The 19,125-nt window shown below is 41.3% G+C and overlaps 1 protein-coding gene across 2 annotated transcripts in view; it reads left to right on the top strand.

Annotated features, from left to right (window-relative positions):
• Positions 1 to 18,645, top strand: part of TSPAN4 (tetraspanin 4) — a 420,415-nt gene extending 401,770 nt beyond the window's left edge. For both annotated transcript variants that reach the window (XM_058826994.1, XM_058826983.1), the window contains 4 exons: positions 3,386 to 3,487; positions 10,913 to 11,044; positions 13,050 to 13,133; positions 15,907 to 18,645. In XM_058826994.1, coding sequence (XP_058682977.1) covers positions 3,386 to 3,487; positions 10,913 to 11,044; positions 13,050 to 13,133; positions 15,907 to 15,975 — 387 coding nt within the window. In that variant the 3' untranslated portion in view covers positions 15,976 to 18,645. The remainder of the gene's footprint in view (positions 1 to 3,385; positions 3,488 to 10,912; positions 11,045 to 13,049; positions 13,134 to 15,906) is intronic.
• Positions 18,646 to 19,125: the final 480 nt, after the last annotated feature.

The raw sequence follows: 19,125 nt of genomic DNA, 5'->3' as shown, positions 1-19,125 counted from the left end.
GCCTGCAGAGAGTTTTTGTTATTCTTCTTTCTGCTACTTCACTAGAGCTGTGATTTGTGAAGGGCCTGGCTTGTGTATGGAAGAATGCAGCAGATTCAAATTGCAGAATATTAAATATAATACTTCAGTCCTGATTTGAGATAGACATTTTGCCTGGCTGAGGACTGGTAGCTCGGAGATAAACAAGGGAAGCTGACAGATTGGTGAATATTGGGTAGGATCATTTGTCAGGAGATGTGATGAATCACTGCGGCGCAGCATTTCATTTTCAGAAAGATCATTTTCTGAAAAATTCAAATTAAAGGCAGAAGAGACAGCTGGGGGTGTTTGGGGAGTTTTCATTTAAATCAAACTTACAATTAGAATAAAGGCATATTGAAAAGTTCCTGTTATTCTAAAAATATTTAGAGGAAGGAAAAAAAATTGAGAGTAGAAGGAAACAGGAGGACCTTGAGGAGTACTTGCCAGCTATACCCCAAAAATAGGCCTTGGATTTTATTTACCCCTCTAGTCAAAGCCAGTAGGAATCATACGTCTAGAGCTTCAAGCGGTGCTTCAATTGGGGGAAAAATATCCATCTTATAACCTTGCACACAGGTTATTTGAACAGAGGTCAATGTGCTTCTAATAGGACTGCACGTAGAGACTGAGCTCCTCACAGTGGGAGCGAGAACAGTGCTCCAGTTTAATTTGGTCTGGGCTCTTAGGAAGTCCAAGGCTACTGATTACTCCATGCAAGGTAACACAATAATAACAAATGGAAACAGAGGGTGGGGGCTTCCTGCTGGTACTTCAGCTGCAGACACAAGTGCCAGGAGGCCAAGGGCCGATCCCTGTTCCCCGTTTCTCCCGGAGCCCAGTGGCAACCCACAAACTCAGCTGTGCTGTTCAAGCTTATTCCTAGGGTTTGATCAACACCTTTCTGACCCTAGTGTAAGCAAATAGAAGAGTGTGAATGCTTCAAGGAGTAGCTCTGGGACAAGGAGACTTTAAATCAGCTGTTCTTCAGAAAGTAGCACACTATTGTATGTACAGCATACTTGATCAGAAGGTCAGATGCAAACTTTAGTAAAAGAGAGCTGTGTAAAATCCTACCTTTGCCATCACTCAAATCAATATAAAGTTCTCTCTGTGTGTATATGTGTAAAACTGGTATTTCCAGATGCCCTCCCTGTCAGTGGACATGAAATAAAAAGGTAAAACAATTTGGCCATACTGTTCCACAACATGTGTTTGCCTCTTTCAAAGTTGCAGCTTGAAAAGAGATGAGAGGAGAGATAAGGAAATGAGACATGTGTGGTGTGGGATTCTAAAAAAAAAACTTACATCCTCTTCCAAGCAAGATTCAAGCAGGCATTTTATTTTTGAAACAACAAATAATGATGGGTCATACCATGTGCAGGACTTCATGCTGAGGCTTTCTGAAATAGCAATGGGAGAACTGGTCACATAGTGCCTGTTTTCTTGACTAATGCTCTGCTGGTTACTTAGTTTCTGAAATACAGAAATCTGATGCCAGCTGTGTTCCCAGTATAAAGGCCTTGCACTCTTTGAGCAGGAGAAGTGGTTAATTTTATGAGGAAGAGGACTTGCTTTCATTTTGCTTCAGCAAGTTGCTTTCTAGTGAGTCTTCCCCAGGTACAAAGCAGATCAGGAATCCTTGGTGATACAATCTCTTGAGACCACGCTAAAGCACACATGGACTAACAAAACTTCGATCTTCTATGAATGGTTAGTTAATAAATTATCATGATGTTAGTATCCATCTCAAATAGGATGTCAAGGTTGCAAAGCAAAACTTGAATGAGGAGATGCAAACTTTGCATTTTGCATCCTTTTGTTAACATGGCATTTACCCTTCAGATAAGAATTGCTGTTCTCTCCCTTGTTCCATATTAGTGCTGATATGAACATAAGACTGGTGTGTAGCTCTCTCACTCTACAGGGCAGATATTCTCAAGTGAGAAAAATTAATATTAAAAATAAACCTTTCTCTTTCATCTTCAAGGTAACAGATCGCCTAGCTGGATTTGTGTCCCCACCTGCCCTCAGTTACCCTGTTCCTCTTAACCTCAGTCAGTTTCCGAATAAGAATTAGTTTTTCAACAATTAATTCACCTCACTGCCTCTGTAGGACATTAACTAAATTTCCAAGCCTCTCTGAGACTGGCATCACAACCATGCCCTTCTATCCTAATTGATGGTTCTGCTGGAGACCACAGCACGTCCAGTTGAGACACAGGGAGCTGAGGGTGAGGGCAGAGCTGAAACACAGTTCAATCTAATTCTTAAGCAAATGCTAGGAATCCCCAACACATATACGTTTATAGTTTATTGCCTGTAATTTTCTCAACTAATTCCAAATTTAATGACAGCTTTCAGCTTTGGTGTTCTAATTAATGTACCAGTGACTACATATAATCTCTGTGTAAAGCCAAAAGCAGCTTACTGATAATTACAGGGGGATCACAGCACCTACTGTTCAAGGAAGGCATCTGTGAGAAAGGCCTTGCATGATAGTTAAGGTGCTGAGATTAAGTTGTGCTGCTTCTTGTACTGCCTCAAAGCTCTTTTATTGCTGGCTCAACATGATGCTGGTAAACTTTCAGGAAGGAAGCAAAAGAACTGGACAGATCAAGCACAATCTTTTGCACATACAGCAGAAGCTTCCTGGTGAGCTTTTGAGGTCATAGTATTTTTGTAGAGTCATATTGTTGAGTAACTTTGTATTTTCCCCATAACAATTATGATGCAGTGGGTTGAAAATTCCTCTTTTACACTGCACAAGATTCTTTTCATCCACCTTTTTTGCAGCTGCAGTCAAGAAAACAATTCTGACTGCACAAAGCAGAAGTAAAGCCCAAGTGTATGGCAGAAGCAGAATACCTTTGCTGCCTCTGTTAACTCAAAATTAGCATTGGTTATATTGTTTTAGACACACGCCCCCCCCGTTGGAATGATGAGCTCCAGAGGGGCAATCACTAGGGAATACACCATGTCTGTCTGTTTTCCAGTATGGAAGGGTACACATCAATGCACTTGGTCACAATTAAAGATAGTAAGCTGAAGGGAAACGCTGTGTGTAGATGAATGTTTTCATGGATAGGCTTATTTGCAAAAATGAGTGGTTAAGCTGCATCCAGTCTCCCTGTAGTACTTTGGTAGTTATGTGAGAAGGGAAAAGATGTATTAAAGGTCTCTATGATGGGAAACAGGAACATGAACTCAGAAGAGGAACTCCTCATGTTATTTACAAAGCGTCGGTTAAACTTTTATTGATTTCGGGACAGAACCGTTGTCCAGCATCTCTATGCTCTGTGTACTTTGATTCTGAAATGTGATACTCAGCAAATTTCAAGTTCTGTGTCTGTGCTTTTGGTTTTAGATTGACAAGTATGCTCAACGGGATCTGAAGAAAGGACTTCACTTGTATGGGACAGATGGAAATATTGGCCTCACTAATGCATGGAGCATCATTCAAACAGATGTAAGTTTGAGCTCTCTCTTTTACCTCTTCCTCTTTACCTTCTGGGTTCTGTAACAGCATGTTCTGGGCGTGAACCTAATTATACCTCCAAATCCCAAGCCACTCTCTTTCTCCCACCCAGTCAGCACATTAGCAACTAAACTCTCTGCTTTTTGTAACAAATAGTAATTTTTTATTTATTTCTCCTTTAACAGGAAATATCTTCTTCCTTTGAGAAAATTATATTAAGTTGATGCCTAAATATCATGCAGTTCTGTGCTATGTGGAGGGTGAAGGAGCTGGTCAGACAGGAAACAAGCAGTACCTTCTCTTTAAAGTCAAAGGGGTGGCTTATGTTGGGATGAAGAGCAATAGCATGATAGCAAAGACCCTCTACAACCACTTTTTCATTTCTGTCCTGTCTCCTTTCACTGCTACTATTGTAGTAGCAGTGAGTCAAAATGGAAACAGACCATGGTGTTTGCAACCTCCTCCTACAATCAGTACTTCTTCCCCAGCAGAATGCAATCATCCTCCATCACAGGTGGACTGGGAATGCTTTTGCTGTGTTGTCACTGCAACACAATTGTTCCTTTGTCATGATTCTCTGACAGCCCTCTGCCAGTGTTCATCTGCTAAGGACTGGTGAACATTGTAGCTGGCTTCCCTCTCCTGTCCTTGTATGAGGTAACACCATCGCTGACAGTTCAGGTTTATTAGCTCTGTACTTGTTGTTTCATATTCAGTTCAGTCAGTTCTCCTGGGGGTGATCTACCTGATTTCATGTTCTCTGCTTCTTGAATGGAAAAGTGCCCCAGCTTTTCTTCTGCTTTAGGCAGAAGCACTTACACTGCCTTGACTTCACTCAAAATATCTTGCATAGCTTTCTCAGTTTCTCTTCTAGAGATGCAAGTGTGGTACAGACAGGAGGGGTTTAGTCTTGCCTGATGTCTTAAATGGATCAAAGACAGTAACCTCTCCCAGTGCTCCCAAAGTCTTCTCTTCTAGACAATACAAGGTAACAGGAACAATAGACCTCTAAGAAATGATCTGAGAAATTAAAAATTTGAGATCATTAACAGAACAGAAGGACTGATTGGCCAAGCTCCTTGTACATCTTTGGGTCTGCAGGACCTGTCTCTGTTGAGTGCACTAGGTTGCCTACAACACACTTGTGTGTCAAACACAGCTCAGGTCCAGCAAACAGGCCAATTTCAATCCTGCATCCAAACAACTACACATGAAGAGTTCTTTCAGTTACCTTTGAAAGGCCTCAGCATTTTGAAATATTGTTAATAATTTCCTCTTCCAATACTTTTTCCTTTTTCCAATACATCAAATATGAGAAGGCATCAATTACTGACAAGAGAAATGCGTTTTGTGATGCTAACCTGAGAGTAAGCTGTGTGAAATATAGATAAAATTTTTAATATCATTGCTTATATCCAACAGTATTAGAAAGTTTACTCTTTTACAGTAACTTAATTATGTGTAGTAAAAATGTAGTAAAAACTACTATTATTAAAATGTTTGCAGTAAGTATTGATCTGTTTCCCAGTAACTTAAAAGCATATAGCAAAGGTGGGGGAAAACGTTTTTGGAAGACTTATGGGATGTAGACACCATACTTCTGCTCCCCTTTGTGTAAAATAGGTGTAACAATATATGCAATGTCTAGTTCATATAGTCACGTTTTTTCCAAAATCTTCACAATTTGATTGGATCCAGAAAAGATGTAAAAAAATAATAAGGATTTTGGAAAGTGACATTATGGTGAGAAATTTTAAATGCCTTACATAAACAGGCAAAGATGAAGTAGTGATGTGATTGCAGTCCTTAAAAAGAGAACAGGAAGGAAAAAGGGTTGTGAGAGAAAAGGGCTCTGTAATTGATCCAAGAGTTTAAATCTCAAGTTAGACATATCTGGTGGTAGGATGCTGTTGTACACAGTAGATTCTTTTTCTCTAAAGAATAAGACCCAGCTTTTTGCTTAAAGGAAATGGTCACATTTCATGACCAGCTTAGGTTTGAGGCAGGACTCAATAGTCTGTGGTTTGTGTAGTGCTGCAGATCACAGTCATTTGTCCTGATAAGTCCTTTGGTCTTGAAACTCATTATAGTTTAAAGAGTGCCTTACAGGTTTCAGATGAAACTCATGTTAGCTAACTCCTAGGAGCTCAAAAGGTGACAAGAAAATGCCATCCCCAGGGGACATCACTCTCTCATGGCCACTGTGAAATTACCACGTACCAGCCTGGCAGTACCACAGCGTCAAAGTCATTGTGCTCCCCATGCTGGGCACTGAGAAGAATGGGGAAGAGCTCCTAAAGATCCATTTTTGACACTTTGCATAATTGGCTCTCGCATGTATCTTTCAAAACTGTGTGGGAATAGACTGTTACAGAGGTGCAGCAAAGACAATCCCATCATGGTTAATTATGTAAAACACTTTGCAGTTGAATAGAGCTATCTAAATGCCAACTTGGGGGGTTTTTGTGTAATAATCATTATCTCTTACATCCCTAATCAGTAGAGTGTAATCACTGATTGGAGGATTACAGTGATACAGGGGATTTTCTTCAAGGGAAGTCCCAGCCCAGGCTTGCTGTTTGAATTCTGTCTCCTAAGGCTCTCAACAACACCCACAGTAGAACAACCATGTTGCCATATAGGACAGTGTTTTTCCTAATGGGAGACATTAGTTACTGGTTGAGCCATGGCCTGTGTCTGTATGTGGAAAACAGCAGCCTCACAAAAAAAAGAGCCATGTAAAAAACATGCCAGTAACAGAAATCATAATGAGCCCTTGTCCCCTCAGCATTTGCACTCCTTTCTTTGTAAAAGTATTTCTCAGAGCCTGAGCAGTGGTTAAAGCAGTAGTTTATACACTCTGGCATAGTTCTTAATTTCTCTCAAGATTTACTTAGATAGAGACCATCCCCATCCTGCATTCATTAGGTACTACTGTGTATGGCAGCTTCGGCTGAAAAAAGAAGGAAAAAGTTTTTCCAAGGAACCCCATTTAGATGATTTCTGTGGGACTGGCCAGTCACAAATCAGAGGGGAGTTTTGACTGGGAGTGTGGATGCCCAGTGCACACAGCGACTTGTGAGTGGTGATTGTCTGAGCGTGAAAGGCCTGAGCACTTTTTGAGGAAGGTTTTCTTTTCCGAAGCTTTTGTGCCTTGAGAAATGGTTTTCCTCTTTTTAACAGAAGCCTACCATTTTCAAGAAACTGGAAACAAGGAAGAAACGGGGCCTGTCTTTAAAAGGAAGTTGCATTTTTGGCTGATGCCTGAGCTGGTCATGTTATTGATAAAGGAGTTGGGTTAAGCTGCAAACCTGCAAAGTGTATGAGAGGAAAGGCAGTGGACTAATTTTGCAGTCCTAGTAAGCCTCTAGGTCAGGGAGCTGTTTCAAATCAGAACATTTTATTGATTTCTTTTTAATACCTTCAGCTAACCAAACTCTCAGCCTTTCTCAATAGCATTTCAAACCTTAAAAGGATCAGAAACACAAGCAGATGAATTCTGTGTGTCGTGACCGAAGACTACGAAAGCTTACAAAGTGATTTTTCAAACATGACTAAAATTCTGATAGTTCAGGAGTTAAGTTACCCTGAACTGCATTAAACTCCTTACCCACCAGGACTGGTTAAAGTCACAGGTGGAGATCATTAGAAAATGAGAAACAAGCATTAATTTTTAAAATGTTGCTTCATCCTCAACATCTTTGTGATCAATATTTGAGCACTTCTACTTTTAACTAACCAGGCAGTAATTTGAGAGGCATGCAGAAAACCTATTTGCTTCACTAAAGTGAGCAAATTCAGCTCACTTTTGCTGCTGTGTAATGCCTTTTCATGTCTATTTAGACCACTGTAACTGAGAAGAAATTTGACCCATCTCCCTCTTCCCAGTCATTGATTCTATTAGATCAAGCCATACTTAAGAATTAATGCTGAAGTAATCCAAACCACTCATTAAACTTTTTAGAACAAAACTATATTATTCACCATTTTGCAGTGATGGAGGAAAAAGGTGTATAGAAGGTCCCCTGCCCTGTCTTTAGTTCTTTGCCCCATTTACAAAACCAGAAAAAAAGGCATTGCTAAAACACTGCAATTAAGTAGGATTAAGTATCTGTTTATTTTCACGAACCCTATCCCAGCCTGACTGAGTCTGCAGGAATTTGGCAAAGATAAGGCCTACTTAGCCTTCAGTATTGGGATTACCTGTAAAATATGTGCAAGTGTCCAACTCCTTATCAGGAGTTGCACTGTTGCACTGAGATAGAAACTTCTTAATAGAGTACTGCTTTTAAGGTGTGTTAGTCTGGGTACCCCAAAATAAGCACTGCTAGCTTTAGTTTGTAATTGTTTCTAAAAAATGTAAATGTTCAAAGTAGAAACAGAACTAAGCAATCAGGCAACCTTGTGTAATTTTATCATTTAACTTGTGAAGGGAACAAGACAGGAGTGTAAATGTGACAAAAAATGAATGTAATTGTGGCAAGAATCAAGTCTTCAATGCTTTCATGCCTGGCCTTGGCAGAACATCAACCTTTGTGGTAGAACCGGCTACAACAAACTGCTGGTGACAGACATAATCCTTCATGTGCCCTGAGATTTCTCCATACTCCAGGTGTAGGCCTATCTGCAACTATCCCTGCCTAGAAACCTTGCCAATTTTTGAGAGAACATTGCTCTCAAATCTAAGAGGACTCTAAAAAAAGCCCTCCATATTCCCATTTCTTCTAATGATTCCTCATCTCTCTCACCAATTTGGCTGCTTACTGTTCAGCTGCATCAACCTGGGATAAATCAGTTGCTTGTCAGATGATCCAAAATCACTCCTGCACTCTCTCTCTTCTACTTGGACATCCGTAGTGAGAGCTCTGAGTTTTCTGAACTCTCAGTTTATCTGCCTTTCTGGCTTCCTTTGCTGAATCTGAACTGGTGGCCCATTCAATCCCACTGCTGCTCGTTTCCTTGTTCCTGCATCTTTGTGCATGGATCCATGCCCCTGCTCTCTGGAGATGCCAGGCATGGGACTTGGCCTTCATTGAACAGTGCTCCCGCACTTGCTTCTGCACTCTCAGGTCTCTGTGGTGTTAGAACTCTGATGTGTTCATCAGCTCCTCTTGGTTAGGGCTATGGATCATCCACTGCTTAATCCCATTGCTTGTCCTTCCTTTGTCTTCCAAAATATTATAGTTACAGACATTATTTCTTCCATTCCCAAGACTGTTGATCCTGTGTTATGTCCTTTATTTATACCTTGAACTTCTCTTAGCCCATTCTCCTGTGGCTGTGTCTGCTGTGTTCTGGTACAGAGAATCTCTGTGGGCGGGCAGTTTGTGTCCATCTGCAGCTCATCTTTGCAACTGCATCCCTTCCTATTCTCACCTTGTGGTTTACCAGGAATTTTTACTCTTTGGAGTCTCAAATCCTAGCTCATGGCCTAGTCACCTCCTGCTTCACAGGCTTCATAGGAGCAGCTGTCCTCAACCTGTTAGTGAGCACTTGGCTACAAAACCCATGCTTCATCTTCATCTCCTTAGTCTGTCAGACTGAGACCTTCAGCCATGCATTATTGTGGGGAGAAGGAGCCTAGTTCTGATTTATGCAAACTTGTGTCACTTGTGTTTGGCCAGAACATCACTCAAATGTCTCAGCCCTTGCTGCTGCACTCTCTACATCACAGATGAGCCACATTTTTAAGGCTTGCTGTTTACAAGCTGTCACTTCTCACTGTCTATCAAAGAGCTGCCTCCTGACTCTAATGATGACAGCCTGCAAGACCTTCTTCTTGTTAGATTTTCAAATAAACCAGCCTTCCTCAAATGCATGCCATGTGTTCCAGGCTGCTCCTACCCGCTTTTGGGACCTGTTACACATGGACCTCCTGTTTTCTGTGCAGGAACATAGAGGAAAAAAAAGAAAGGCACAAACTTTTTTTCTAGTTTCATGTCAATTTGTAGAAAATGAAGCCTGTAAACTTACAAATCAAACATTTGCAAGTGGAGGATTGAGTCCTGCCACAGACCAAATCGAAATTAGGAGCAGAAACTTGGAGGGATAGATGTTAGTCCAGGAAAGTTTTCTGACTTTTCCTTGACAGAAGAAAAACTTCGCTGTGAACACTGAAATATCTCTATCAAGGAGTACTTTCTGAGTGCTTGAAGCATCATATGATGCATGAGGCAGCGTGTGACACCTCTGCCCTCTATGGGTCTGGATTGGCACATTTTGTGTGTGCAACAAGACCTGAACACAACTACAACAGCCTGAACAGCTACCACAGCCTCTACAACTGTTACATAATAAAGGAAAACTCTCCTTCAAGCCAGTGTAAACATCAGGATCTCAATTAGGTCTTTGGCCCTGGTGATGCAGATGTCTGCATGATTACGAGTCTCTCAGAAACAAGAGAAATGGTCCCTACAGAGATGCAAAAAATACTTTTCAGGCTTATATAAAATCACATTTAAAAAAATAAGATCATGGCATGTAATTTTGGGACTATGTATGTGGCTGGCATAGCCCTGAAAAAGTGTGAGGTACTGTGAATAGCAGAGAGCAGTTCTGCAGTCCAGTGTTGTCTTGTCCTACTAATTTGTGCTGAAGTGTCTAAATACCAACAAATTCATACTTTTGCATAGGGGTGACAGATGGTGTATACATCTATATGGTAATGAGTCCTAGCTTATTTCCTATCACACAAATATACCACTTCCCAAGGGGAAGATGGCCACAGAACCGTTCCCTGCACCACTCTGTACCTTGCATCCCACTACCAAAGTCAAACATTCCTTCCGATTTAGCAGTGTTGTGATCTCTGCACACACTGTGTCATTGTAGGCAGACACTTAAGGCACAACTCTCAGAGCAACCTCAGATGATGACATTAAAGAACTGCACCACAGAGGAGGAAATACATCTTTTGCTGGCTGGCAAAAACTTTCAAAGGTGATTAGTAATTAACAGCTTAGTGAGAAATTTTCCTTGTTTACTTCAATCATGATCCCAGGAGTAGTGTTCTATAGAGATCCCAGTATCTTCATCTCTTGGGTGCTGTACCTTATCTTTTTTCCTGACAAGCTGCAAACAACTGTTACAATTCTGGTCAGTCAGTAACTCAGTCTCAGTATTTGTCTCAGGTTGTCCAGTTTCAGCTCCTGCAGTATCCTCCCACTGTAAATAGGGGTCTTTGCTTCTTGCATCAACATTACCTGCTTACAAGGCTATATTTGAACATAATACAAAAGAGTGAAGAAAAGGGTCTGTTTGGGTAAAGCTGAGAAAGTACTGTTATTTCTTTAAATTTTCAAGCCTCTGCTGATATAATCAAAATGCACTGGGTGTCAAGCTCCAGGAGGCAAAGTCAGAACAGGCAGTCAGTGACGGGTCACACTTACAGCATCACCTCGGTTCATCTTTTTCCAGTTCAGATGCTGTGGAGTCTCCAACTACACGGACTGGTTTGAAGTGTACAACACAACCCGAGTGCCAGACTCCTGCTGCTTAGAATTCAGTGAGAATTGTGGGCTCCATTCCCCAGGGACCTGGTGGAAAGCGGTGAGTAGCTCTGCAGCACAAGGCAGCAGCAGCCTTGCAGCCCAGGTGAAGGACAGGCAGGTAGTCATGCGCAGGACTGCACAGATGATAAGCTGTGCACCTCATTCATCTATCCTAATTCACCTTTAATCAGGTGCTTTCAGAAGGCTCCTGTTGAGCTGTAACCTTTGACCTCCAATGAAACCCCCTATTTAGTTATTTTTATGAGCTAGTTTCCTTTCAGTAGGCTCTAAGCTGTTGTTTCCCATTGCAGACAGGTCCATTCCAACACTGATCTGCAGCACAGACTAGTGACATCCAGCCAGGAAATGACAGGAATGTCCTTTTTAGTGTCCCACCTACTGGGGTCAGGTAGCAATAAAGGCAAATGGTTCATGCACACACAGGCCCTGGAGCAACAGCCGTAGCTTATCACAGCCTGGGCACTTTTGAGGCAAGAGAACTGTGAGAGCCTTGAGCACTCTTCTCCCACCAGGATCTCTCATTCTGGGGCTTCCACTGCACAGAAAAGTGGGAACTGTTCCACTGAGTTGCCAGCAGCATTTTTTTGTTGTTGAGTTTCTGCACTTGCCTGTAATCAAATTCAAAACTCCATGGGATAATTTCCCTACAATGGCCTCAGCAAGATCTTTCTGGAACAGATAGTCAGAGCCTAAATATGTCTCTGAAATTAGCTCAGCAATTCTTTGTGCTAATTACAGGTAGTGCAATTATACAGAAGGGGTGTGGAGTAAGGCCACCTGATGAAGTGGAATTATAACTATGTTTTAGTGGTTCTAATGGTTTGTGAAGACAATGAGTAAAGCTCTCGGCCACTTTCTAGTGAGATTTCATATGCATGGATTGGTACTCACAGAGGCTGAGTTCACATCAAACACAGCTTCCTTATACTTCTTGAGTAGCTTAAGGACATTTTTTTTAATTTAAGGACTGAAAAGTTCTTCTATTTTATTCAGGGTAGCAAGAAAATCAGTGCAGGTTAAGCCTCTGGCTTCTGATGGGCATTAATAGTTATTCCTTTATACATATGTAAAAGTGCCTAACTGAAGGCTGAATGATTCTTGGCCATGAACATTTACAAGACAGGGGGACACTGTGCACAAGGCTGTCTTACAGACATTATTATTTAAAGAAAGGTTTCACAGGGGCCAACTCCACCCTCCCCAAAACTAGACCAGTAAAACAGAGCTACTGCAGAATTTAAAGGAAGAAAACAATGGAGGAGTGCCCGTACTGCAGTTTGAAATGGTGGAAAATGGCATGAAATGGGCCCATGTGCAGCAGGAGCAGCTACTGAGCCACTTGCACTGGGACTGTTTGGTTTTGTGTGTTTGTATGTATAATAAGAAGGGTTTATTTCCCTGAAACTTGGAGAAAATGAAAGCCTCATTGTGAGGTTCTAACTGCTTCTGGTTGGGTTTTAGAGGGCAAAGAGGACCCAAACCCAGTGCTTGTTTATTTGTTGTAGTTTAACCCCAGCTGGCTGCTAAGCCCCACACAGCTGCCTGCTCACTTTCCCACCAGTGGTATCAAGGGGAGAAGCAGAAGAGTAAAAGTGAGAAAAGAGTGGGTTGAGATAATGACAGTTCAATAGGGAAACCAAAAACCATGTTCTATGTAACCCCTACCTAATGATAACAAAAATACCTCCAGATAACAACCTTGTGTTCAGGACAAATCCAAAACACAGCCCCATACCCACCACTGTGAAGAGAATGAACTCTACCCCAGCCAAAACCAGCACAGTATTTTTAGTTACTAGCTGAATTTATATGGAGCAGTGCTCATGCAGCATTTTGGAGGTGTGCTTTTTTGTGTCACTGGGATTAGTACCATGTTCAAGCTTCAACCCAAAAATACATTGTAGTTGCTCCAGCATAGAAAAGATAAACCAGGCTACCTAGCAGCTAGGTCAGATCCATTTTTTCTGTGGCTGCATATTCCAGGGAGAGTAGAGCTATATTTATGGCTAATACAATATTCTTGGTTTGTTTTTTTTTTTTAGCCTTGCTATGAAACTGTGAAAATATGGCTCCAGGAAAACTTACTGGCAGTGGGAATCTTTGGATTGTGCACAGCTATGGTGCAGGTACAGTTTAATATCAGTTTTCAAATCTTAACTAATTGCAACTAAGTAACCATAGATTCAGATATATGCTCTGCTCAAGCAGGTTTTAAATCTTGCATAATTTTCCTCTACCATCATGGAAAATTATTAAGTACTTTGTGTTTTACTTTAGTTAAAATACTGTGTACAAGGCACAGAACTAGGAACATTGCACAGTGGTTTATGATGCACTGCGAAGAGCTGGCACTTTATCAAGTGGTTTATTTAAGACTGAAACTGGACTTATGAGGGGAGACTGGACTCCAGACACATAGTCAGGGTAGGATGAACTGCCTTTAGGGTGCCTATATTTGTCCAGTTATTATCCAGAGGGGACTTAGGCTAAATATCCAACTTCATCATAGTTTAGAGGTAGCTTAAGTCTTCAACCTCATCCCTTGGGCCCAGGGTAAATTACAAATCAAGACGTGGTGCCCATTAGTCAACCCTGCTATGCTCCCTTGCTATTAATGAAGGGAAACTCAGTAGGTATGATTGGCATAGACTTGCCTATCAGATTTTTGGGTTGCAGTTCTTTCCCCTGTGACTTTGGTCAGAGAAGAATCTGTCCACCACTTTGTCTCTTAGGTGCCTGTGCCTTTAACCCAGCCTGCTGTGGTTGTGCCAGTCTAAGCACCAGTGGCACAGCCCGAGGATACACAGGTGAAAGTTGTGCTGGAGCTCAGGCTCCTTCAAAGTCCCTTTCCTAAATTCAGTGAACATCTAGCTTTAGTTTCCAGCTCCCCCTCTCTCACACTCAACATGCAGGCACAAAGGATGTCACTGCTAACCTAATCAACACCATGCAACTGCAGATTAACCCGTGGTTGTTTGGTTTGGTTGGTTTGGTTTTTTTATTTTTTCCTGGTATGCCACTAGCAGTAGCAAGCGAGAGCCTGGGATCAGTATTCTACTCACATTCCCACTAATGACAGATTAGGCAGAATGGCACGTATCTTACTCTCTCATATGTCATGTATTGGCTGCAGCTTATTAAAGCAAATGCCTGATGCCTCACAGACCCAAATTCAGTAGAGTTTTGGGGTTTGTTCCAGTATGGTAAGCAGATATGCTTAGAGAAAAAAAGCACAAGATCATATGGCAGACAGACAATTTATGACTGTTGTTAATATATTACCATAATTAAAAAAAAACCAAAACAGCTTTTGGGCATCCATTCAGCATTTAGGGTATCTTTAAATGATACACAAAAAAACCCCAGCAGCCCATGGTCAGAGTCCTTCTCATAAATACCCTAAATATAATAAAGTTCTAAGACAATACTATCTTTTTGACAGAAAGACATTGCTAATTTGCATGGGAGGAAACACTTCAGACAAATTAAAAATGCAAATTCATATGCCTAGTAAATGCTGTGCAATGCAGGGAAAACACCTCAGAACACAACAGATTTTCAGTCTGCCTTCCAGCTGCCTGATGTGATTGAATCTACCTGATGACAAAAGTTTCTGTGCACTGTCACCTGAAATGAGCTGGGCTCCCTCTTTTGCTGCTGTTTCAGTTTTGTTCTGGCCTACAGTATGTGACAGCATTTCATGTTAACATCTTATAGAATCATAGAGTGACATAATTGGAAGGACATACAGAACATGCAACAGAACAATCTTCCTCAGTTGTGCATGCTTCAAATGATAAACCAAGTTGAGCCACCACCGTTTTGTTATGTGGCTGTCCCCGAAGGTGTTCCTTTGCTAGGAAGCAGAAGGCAGAGTTCGGGGATACTTCCCAAATGCCACTGCTTGCTATAAACAGCACACCAAAATAATCTGATTAATAATCTGATTTCACTGTGGAAGAATGAGACTTGAGGAAGATTAACAACTTTATAACCATTTTTTTCTTCATAAATATAATAATGTATATGTGTATTCGTATATTCTTTCAAAGTACTCATTAACAGGAACTATTATTCATGTAGAGACTAAATTTGAAGTGGTCAAATTGAGTGCATAAAACAGAATTCATACACTAAAATTTTCTACCTGGCAGACCTTCATTTCAGTGACAAATCTTGCAGTGGTGTTGCAAAGGGAAAGTAACAAGCAGTTAGTACATTCATGTAAGTACTCCAGCTGGAAGGAAAGTAAAACTCTCTCCCCCATCCCCTTTTGATGAAGTAATCTACCAGAGGCATCACAACAGGTCAGTGCTTGGCTGGGAGAAGAACCCTCTCCTCCCTGCTGCTTCTCCTGAATAGGCTGAGTAGAAAAACACATCCATTGTTGATGAGGCATTGATGGCCATGATTAATGCATGTTCAGTCTCCAGTGATTCCCCCACAGGGACCTGTGCTCACATACACTTGGAAAAGTAAAATACAGTCAAGCAAACCACAGCATCTGTAGGGCCTGGGATTAACCCAATGTCTTTCAAAACAACAGCTACAGGGATACTCACAGTACCCACACAGCTGTGGATTGCTACAATAAAATATTTTCAAGCAAAGGGAATCCAAATTTTTTCCAATATACCTGTTCCCAGTATCTGGTGGCTGCTCTTGATGGAGAAATCAGCTCTGCCCTGCTTTCTGTAAAATAGCAATACAGATAAGGACAAAAGGCAGACAGACTCTAGGAATAGAACAAGGACATGAACAGGCAGGAAAAGCAGTATGTGACATGTCTTCCTGTGTGTGAACAAAACTAGTGTCATGCTTTTATCTTTTTTTCTTGTTGTATCAATAAATAGGGGTTTTTTACTCACTGAAAAACGATTGTTGTTTCTTTTCTCTTAGATCCTCGGACTCACCTTTGCAATGACCATGTATTGTCAGGTAGTCAAGGCAGACACCTACTGTGCATAGATACCATTCCCAATCTTTCAGCTTCTCCTCCAAAGGACACAGGAGAAATCTCCTTCATGCTCATTCATCTGACCTTTTTTTCCCCCCTTTGTACTATAAACTGTGTATAATGCTATCTTTCTGAAGATTTTGTGAATCACCCCACTTTACTGAAGGAGGAAGAAAAGAAAAAGTCAGTACTTGAACTGGCACAGGTAAGAAGCAGCCTTGTCTTTAAGCAGAGGAAAACCAAAAAAGCAATGGTTCCTTTTCCATGGCCTGTGACAAGGCAAGAGAGGCTGCTAACGAGGGGCTGACTGCAAACCCAGTTAGGAAAAGATGGCACTGAGGCAAACTCTGCAAAAGCTTCCAGGCTGCCTTCCTGCATTTCCCAGTCTGGAAGAGAGGACGCAGAAAATAAATGTTCTTCAGCAAGAAGGTACAGAGTAGCTAGCACTGAATGCAATTGTAATTTTACTACAGTTTGCACACAGCTAAAATGTCAAGATCAAGCAGCCCTGCCTCCAAGTGTCTCAAGATGATTTTGTAGCCAGGAGAGGATCATCTTCACAAATACATTGTTTTAAAGGAGTATTTTTAATCTTATGCGCCGCAAAGTCAGGCTTTTAATCAGAATCTGTACAGCAAGATCCTGGCTGTTAATGGAAAACAATATTGGACATTGCCTCAGTTCCTAATTGCCAGTGGCATATAGATGGTTGACTGCATATGTTATATATATTACATTCATAAACACATACTTTTCTGAAAGGAGGCGAAAATACCCAGCATCTAACCTCAGAAAGGGGAAACCTTTGTATCCTATTTTACATTCCAACTGAAATAACCAAGTATTATTTCTTGTACAAGGCACTATCACTTATACCTCTGGGAAACGAGTAATTACTTTCAGCTGTATCTTCATTTCAGTAAACAACTTGTGAGTGGGCTCTCTCTGTCAGTCTACTATGGTTTTATTTTTTGCCATCCCTGTTTCAAGTAAGTCTGCCAAAATATATCACTCATTTCTCTGCTTGAAGCTGTGTACAAAGCTGTCAGCTGTTCCTTCCCTGAATGTCACCATTTCATTAATTTACTTTGGGATAACATCATCTGTAGGTATGATAGAGTTTGCCTTTCTGGGGAAAAATCCTTTGCACATTGCTCATTTTTCTGAGAGTTATTAAGACTTCAGATACTTTTATTCTTAGCTTTTTTTTTTCTCCCAGCTGCACGCTGACAACAGCCAAGACACATCAGTCTCTGTTAGAACTGGAGTCACTTCTCAGTGCTCTTTTTCAGATGCATTTTCCTTCACCTAGCTGCTGGCTAGAACAGAATCCACACTTTCTGGAATATCACAGAAATATGCAGAAATCAAAACCATAACTTTCCTTAACCAGGGAACAGCACTCATTGATAACTGAAGTAATTGATGTAGTACCCTCTTATGCACATCTACTGGTGGAGAGGTTGAAAATCAGATGTGTCCTATTGTTCAAACCAATGTTTGCCAGCAAACAGCTCCAGGTGGTGCATGTGTGCCAGGGAGAAGCCAAAGCACCCCAGGGAAGGGACACAGCAGGGAATAGGCAAACAGAGCAATGCAGATGGCCTGTGCCCTTCAGCCAGCATTTCAGGAGCTCTCAGCCACTGTCACTTAGAGCAGAGAGCTGACCACAGAGCTGTGTTTTCCCAGGAAGCTGAGTGCAGCCATTCCTGCAGACTGGAAGCATGCATCAAGCTCACAGAGAAAGTTACCCTGCTTACAACAGCAGGTCTCAGTTCCAAGTGACATTTTGCATGCTTTGATTTAAAGGCAATTTCCAGCAGAAAGCTGGACTTGCCAACCCACAGCCTATTGATCCTTTACACCCATAACTAACTCTTTTCTGGATCTGCATTATTTGACAAATTCACTCTCACTTGTTAGATTTGGGGGATTTTTTGTCTCTTTGCTGATTTCCTTCGGTCTTCTCACTCTCCTCTCACCTCATATTTTCTGGAAAATTGCTTAGGACAGTCTGGTGCTTAAAAGAGCAATTACCTTCCAAAATGTTACCCCCATGGGGCATTTAGCTGGTAATGTATTACTTGTGTGCATTTTATGTGGCTTCCCAGTCACTATCACAGCAACCTCCACCACTAAAGGATTTTACTGTCACACAAAACAAGCCCCAGCAAACCCCAGCTGAGCAAGTAGCCCACACACAGGTGCCCTGTACTCCAACAAGAGGCTCACTCATGTTGCAATCACCACAGTCTCCGTGCTGCTTCTTGAGCCCAGGCTGACCTGCAGACTGTCCTGCTCTGCCCAAGATGGTGTAAGTTTGTTCCTGCCCTCTCTCTACTCTGTTCTTTTCTTAACCTGCACAGACACAATTCCAGGTTAGCTGCACCATTAGTTCTTGCCTTGGTTTATAGTTTGTACACAGGAGTGCTTCTGCTGACAACTCCAAGTTTCTGCCACTGAAAAGCAGCATGACAGAATGATGAATACATTCATAAAACATTGATTTTTTTTTGAGACAGATAAAAGGTAGACAAGTCTATTTGTAGTGATCCCTGCCATTAAAAATTAACACAAAGACAGCAGGCTGATGATGGTTCAGTTGATGGGAGCAAACCATTGTGCAGAACTCCCACAGAGAGCAACTCTCATCAATTTGCTTGATGTAGTGTAGGGAAAAAGAGAGATCACAAACCCTTCTCCTGTGAGTCTCACAGTAATATGTGCTAAGCTCTTAGAGAACACTTCTAGACTTCTGCTAAAGCTTCAGTGGAAAAAAATATGAGAAGCAGACTAGAGACAAGTCACATTTTTGTGGTTTCCTCTAATCATTTTCCACAGTTTAGGTGTCTTTACAAGATAAACTGCCTTGGTATTCAAAATCAAGTACCTAAAGTGAGTATAAGCAACACTCACTTTGTAAATCCCAGTCACTACAACAAAAACATACAGTTAAGGGGAAAGGCTAAACAAAAACCACCAACAACAACAACAAAAAAAAAACTCAAGCAGACAAACAAAAAAAAAAAAAACCCAGATCACATAATTCTTTTTAAATACTATCCTTCCACTACCAACTGAGGTGCTACTGTGACTTGTTCATAATTTGAATTGGACTATTTCATATATTTGATGTTAATAACTCTCTCCACGCAGACCAA

The sequence above is a fragment of the Poecile atricapillus genome, chromosome 1 (assembly GCF_030490865.1).
Source record: "Poecile atricapillus isolate bPoeAtr1 chromosome 1, bPoeAtr1.hap1, whole genome shotgun sequence".
NCBI lineage: Eukaryota > Metazoa > Chordata > Aves > Passeriformes > Paridae > Poecile > Poecile atricapillus.
Note: the sequence above shows the minus strand (reverse complement) of the source record. Positions and strands in the feature narration are given on the sequence as shown.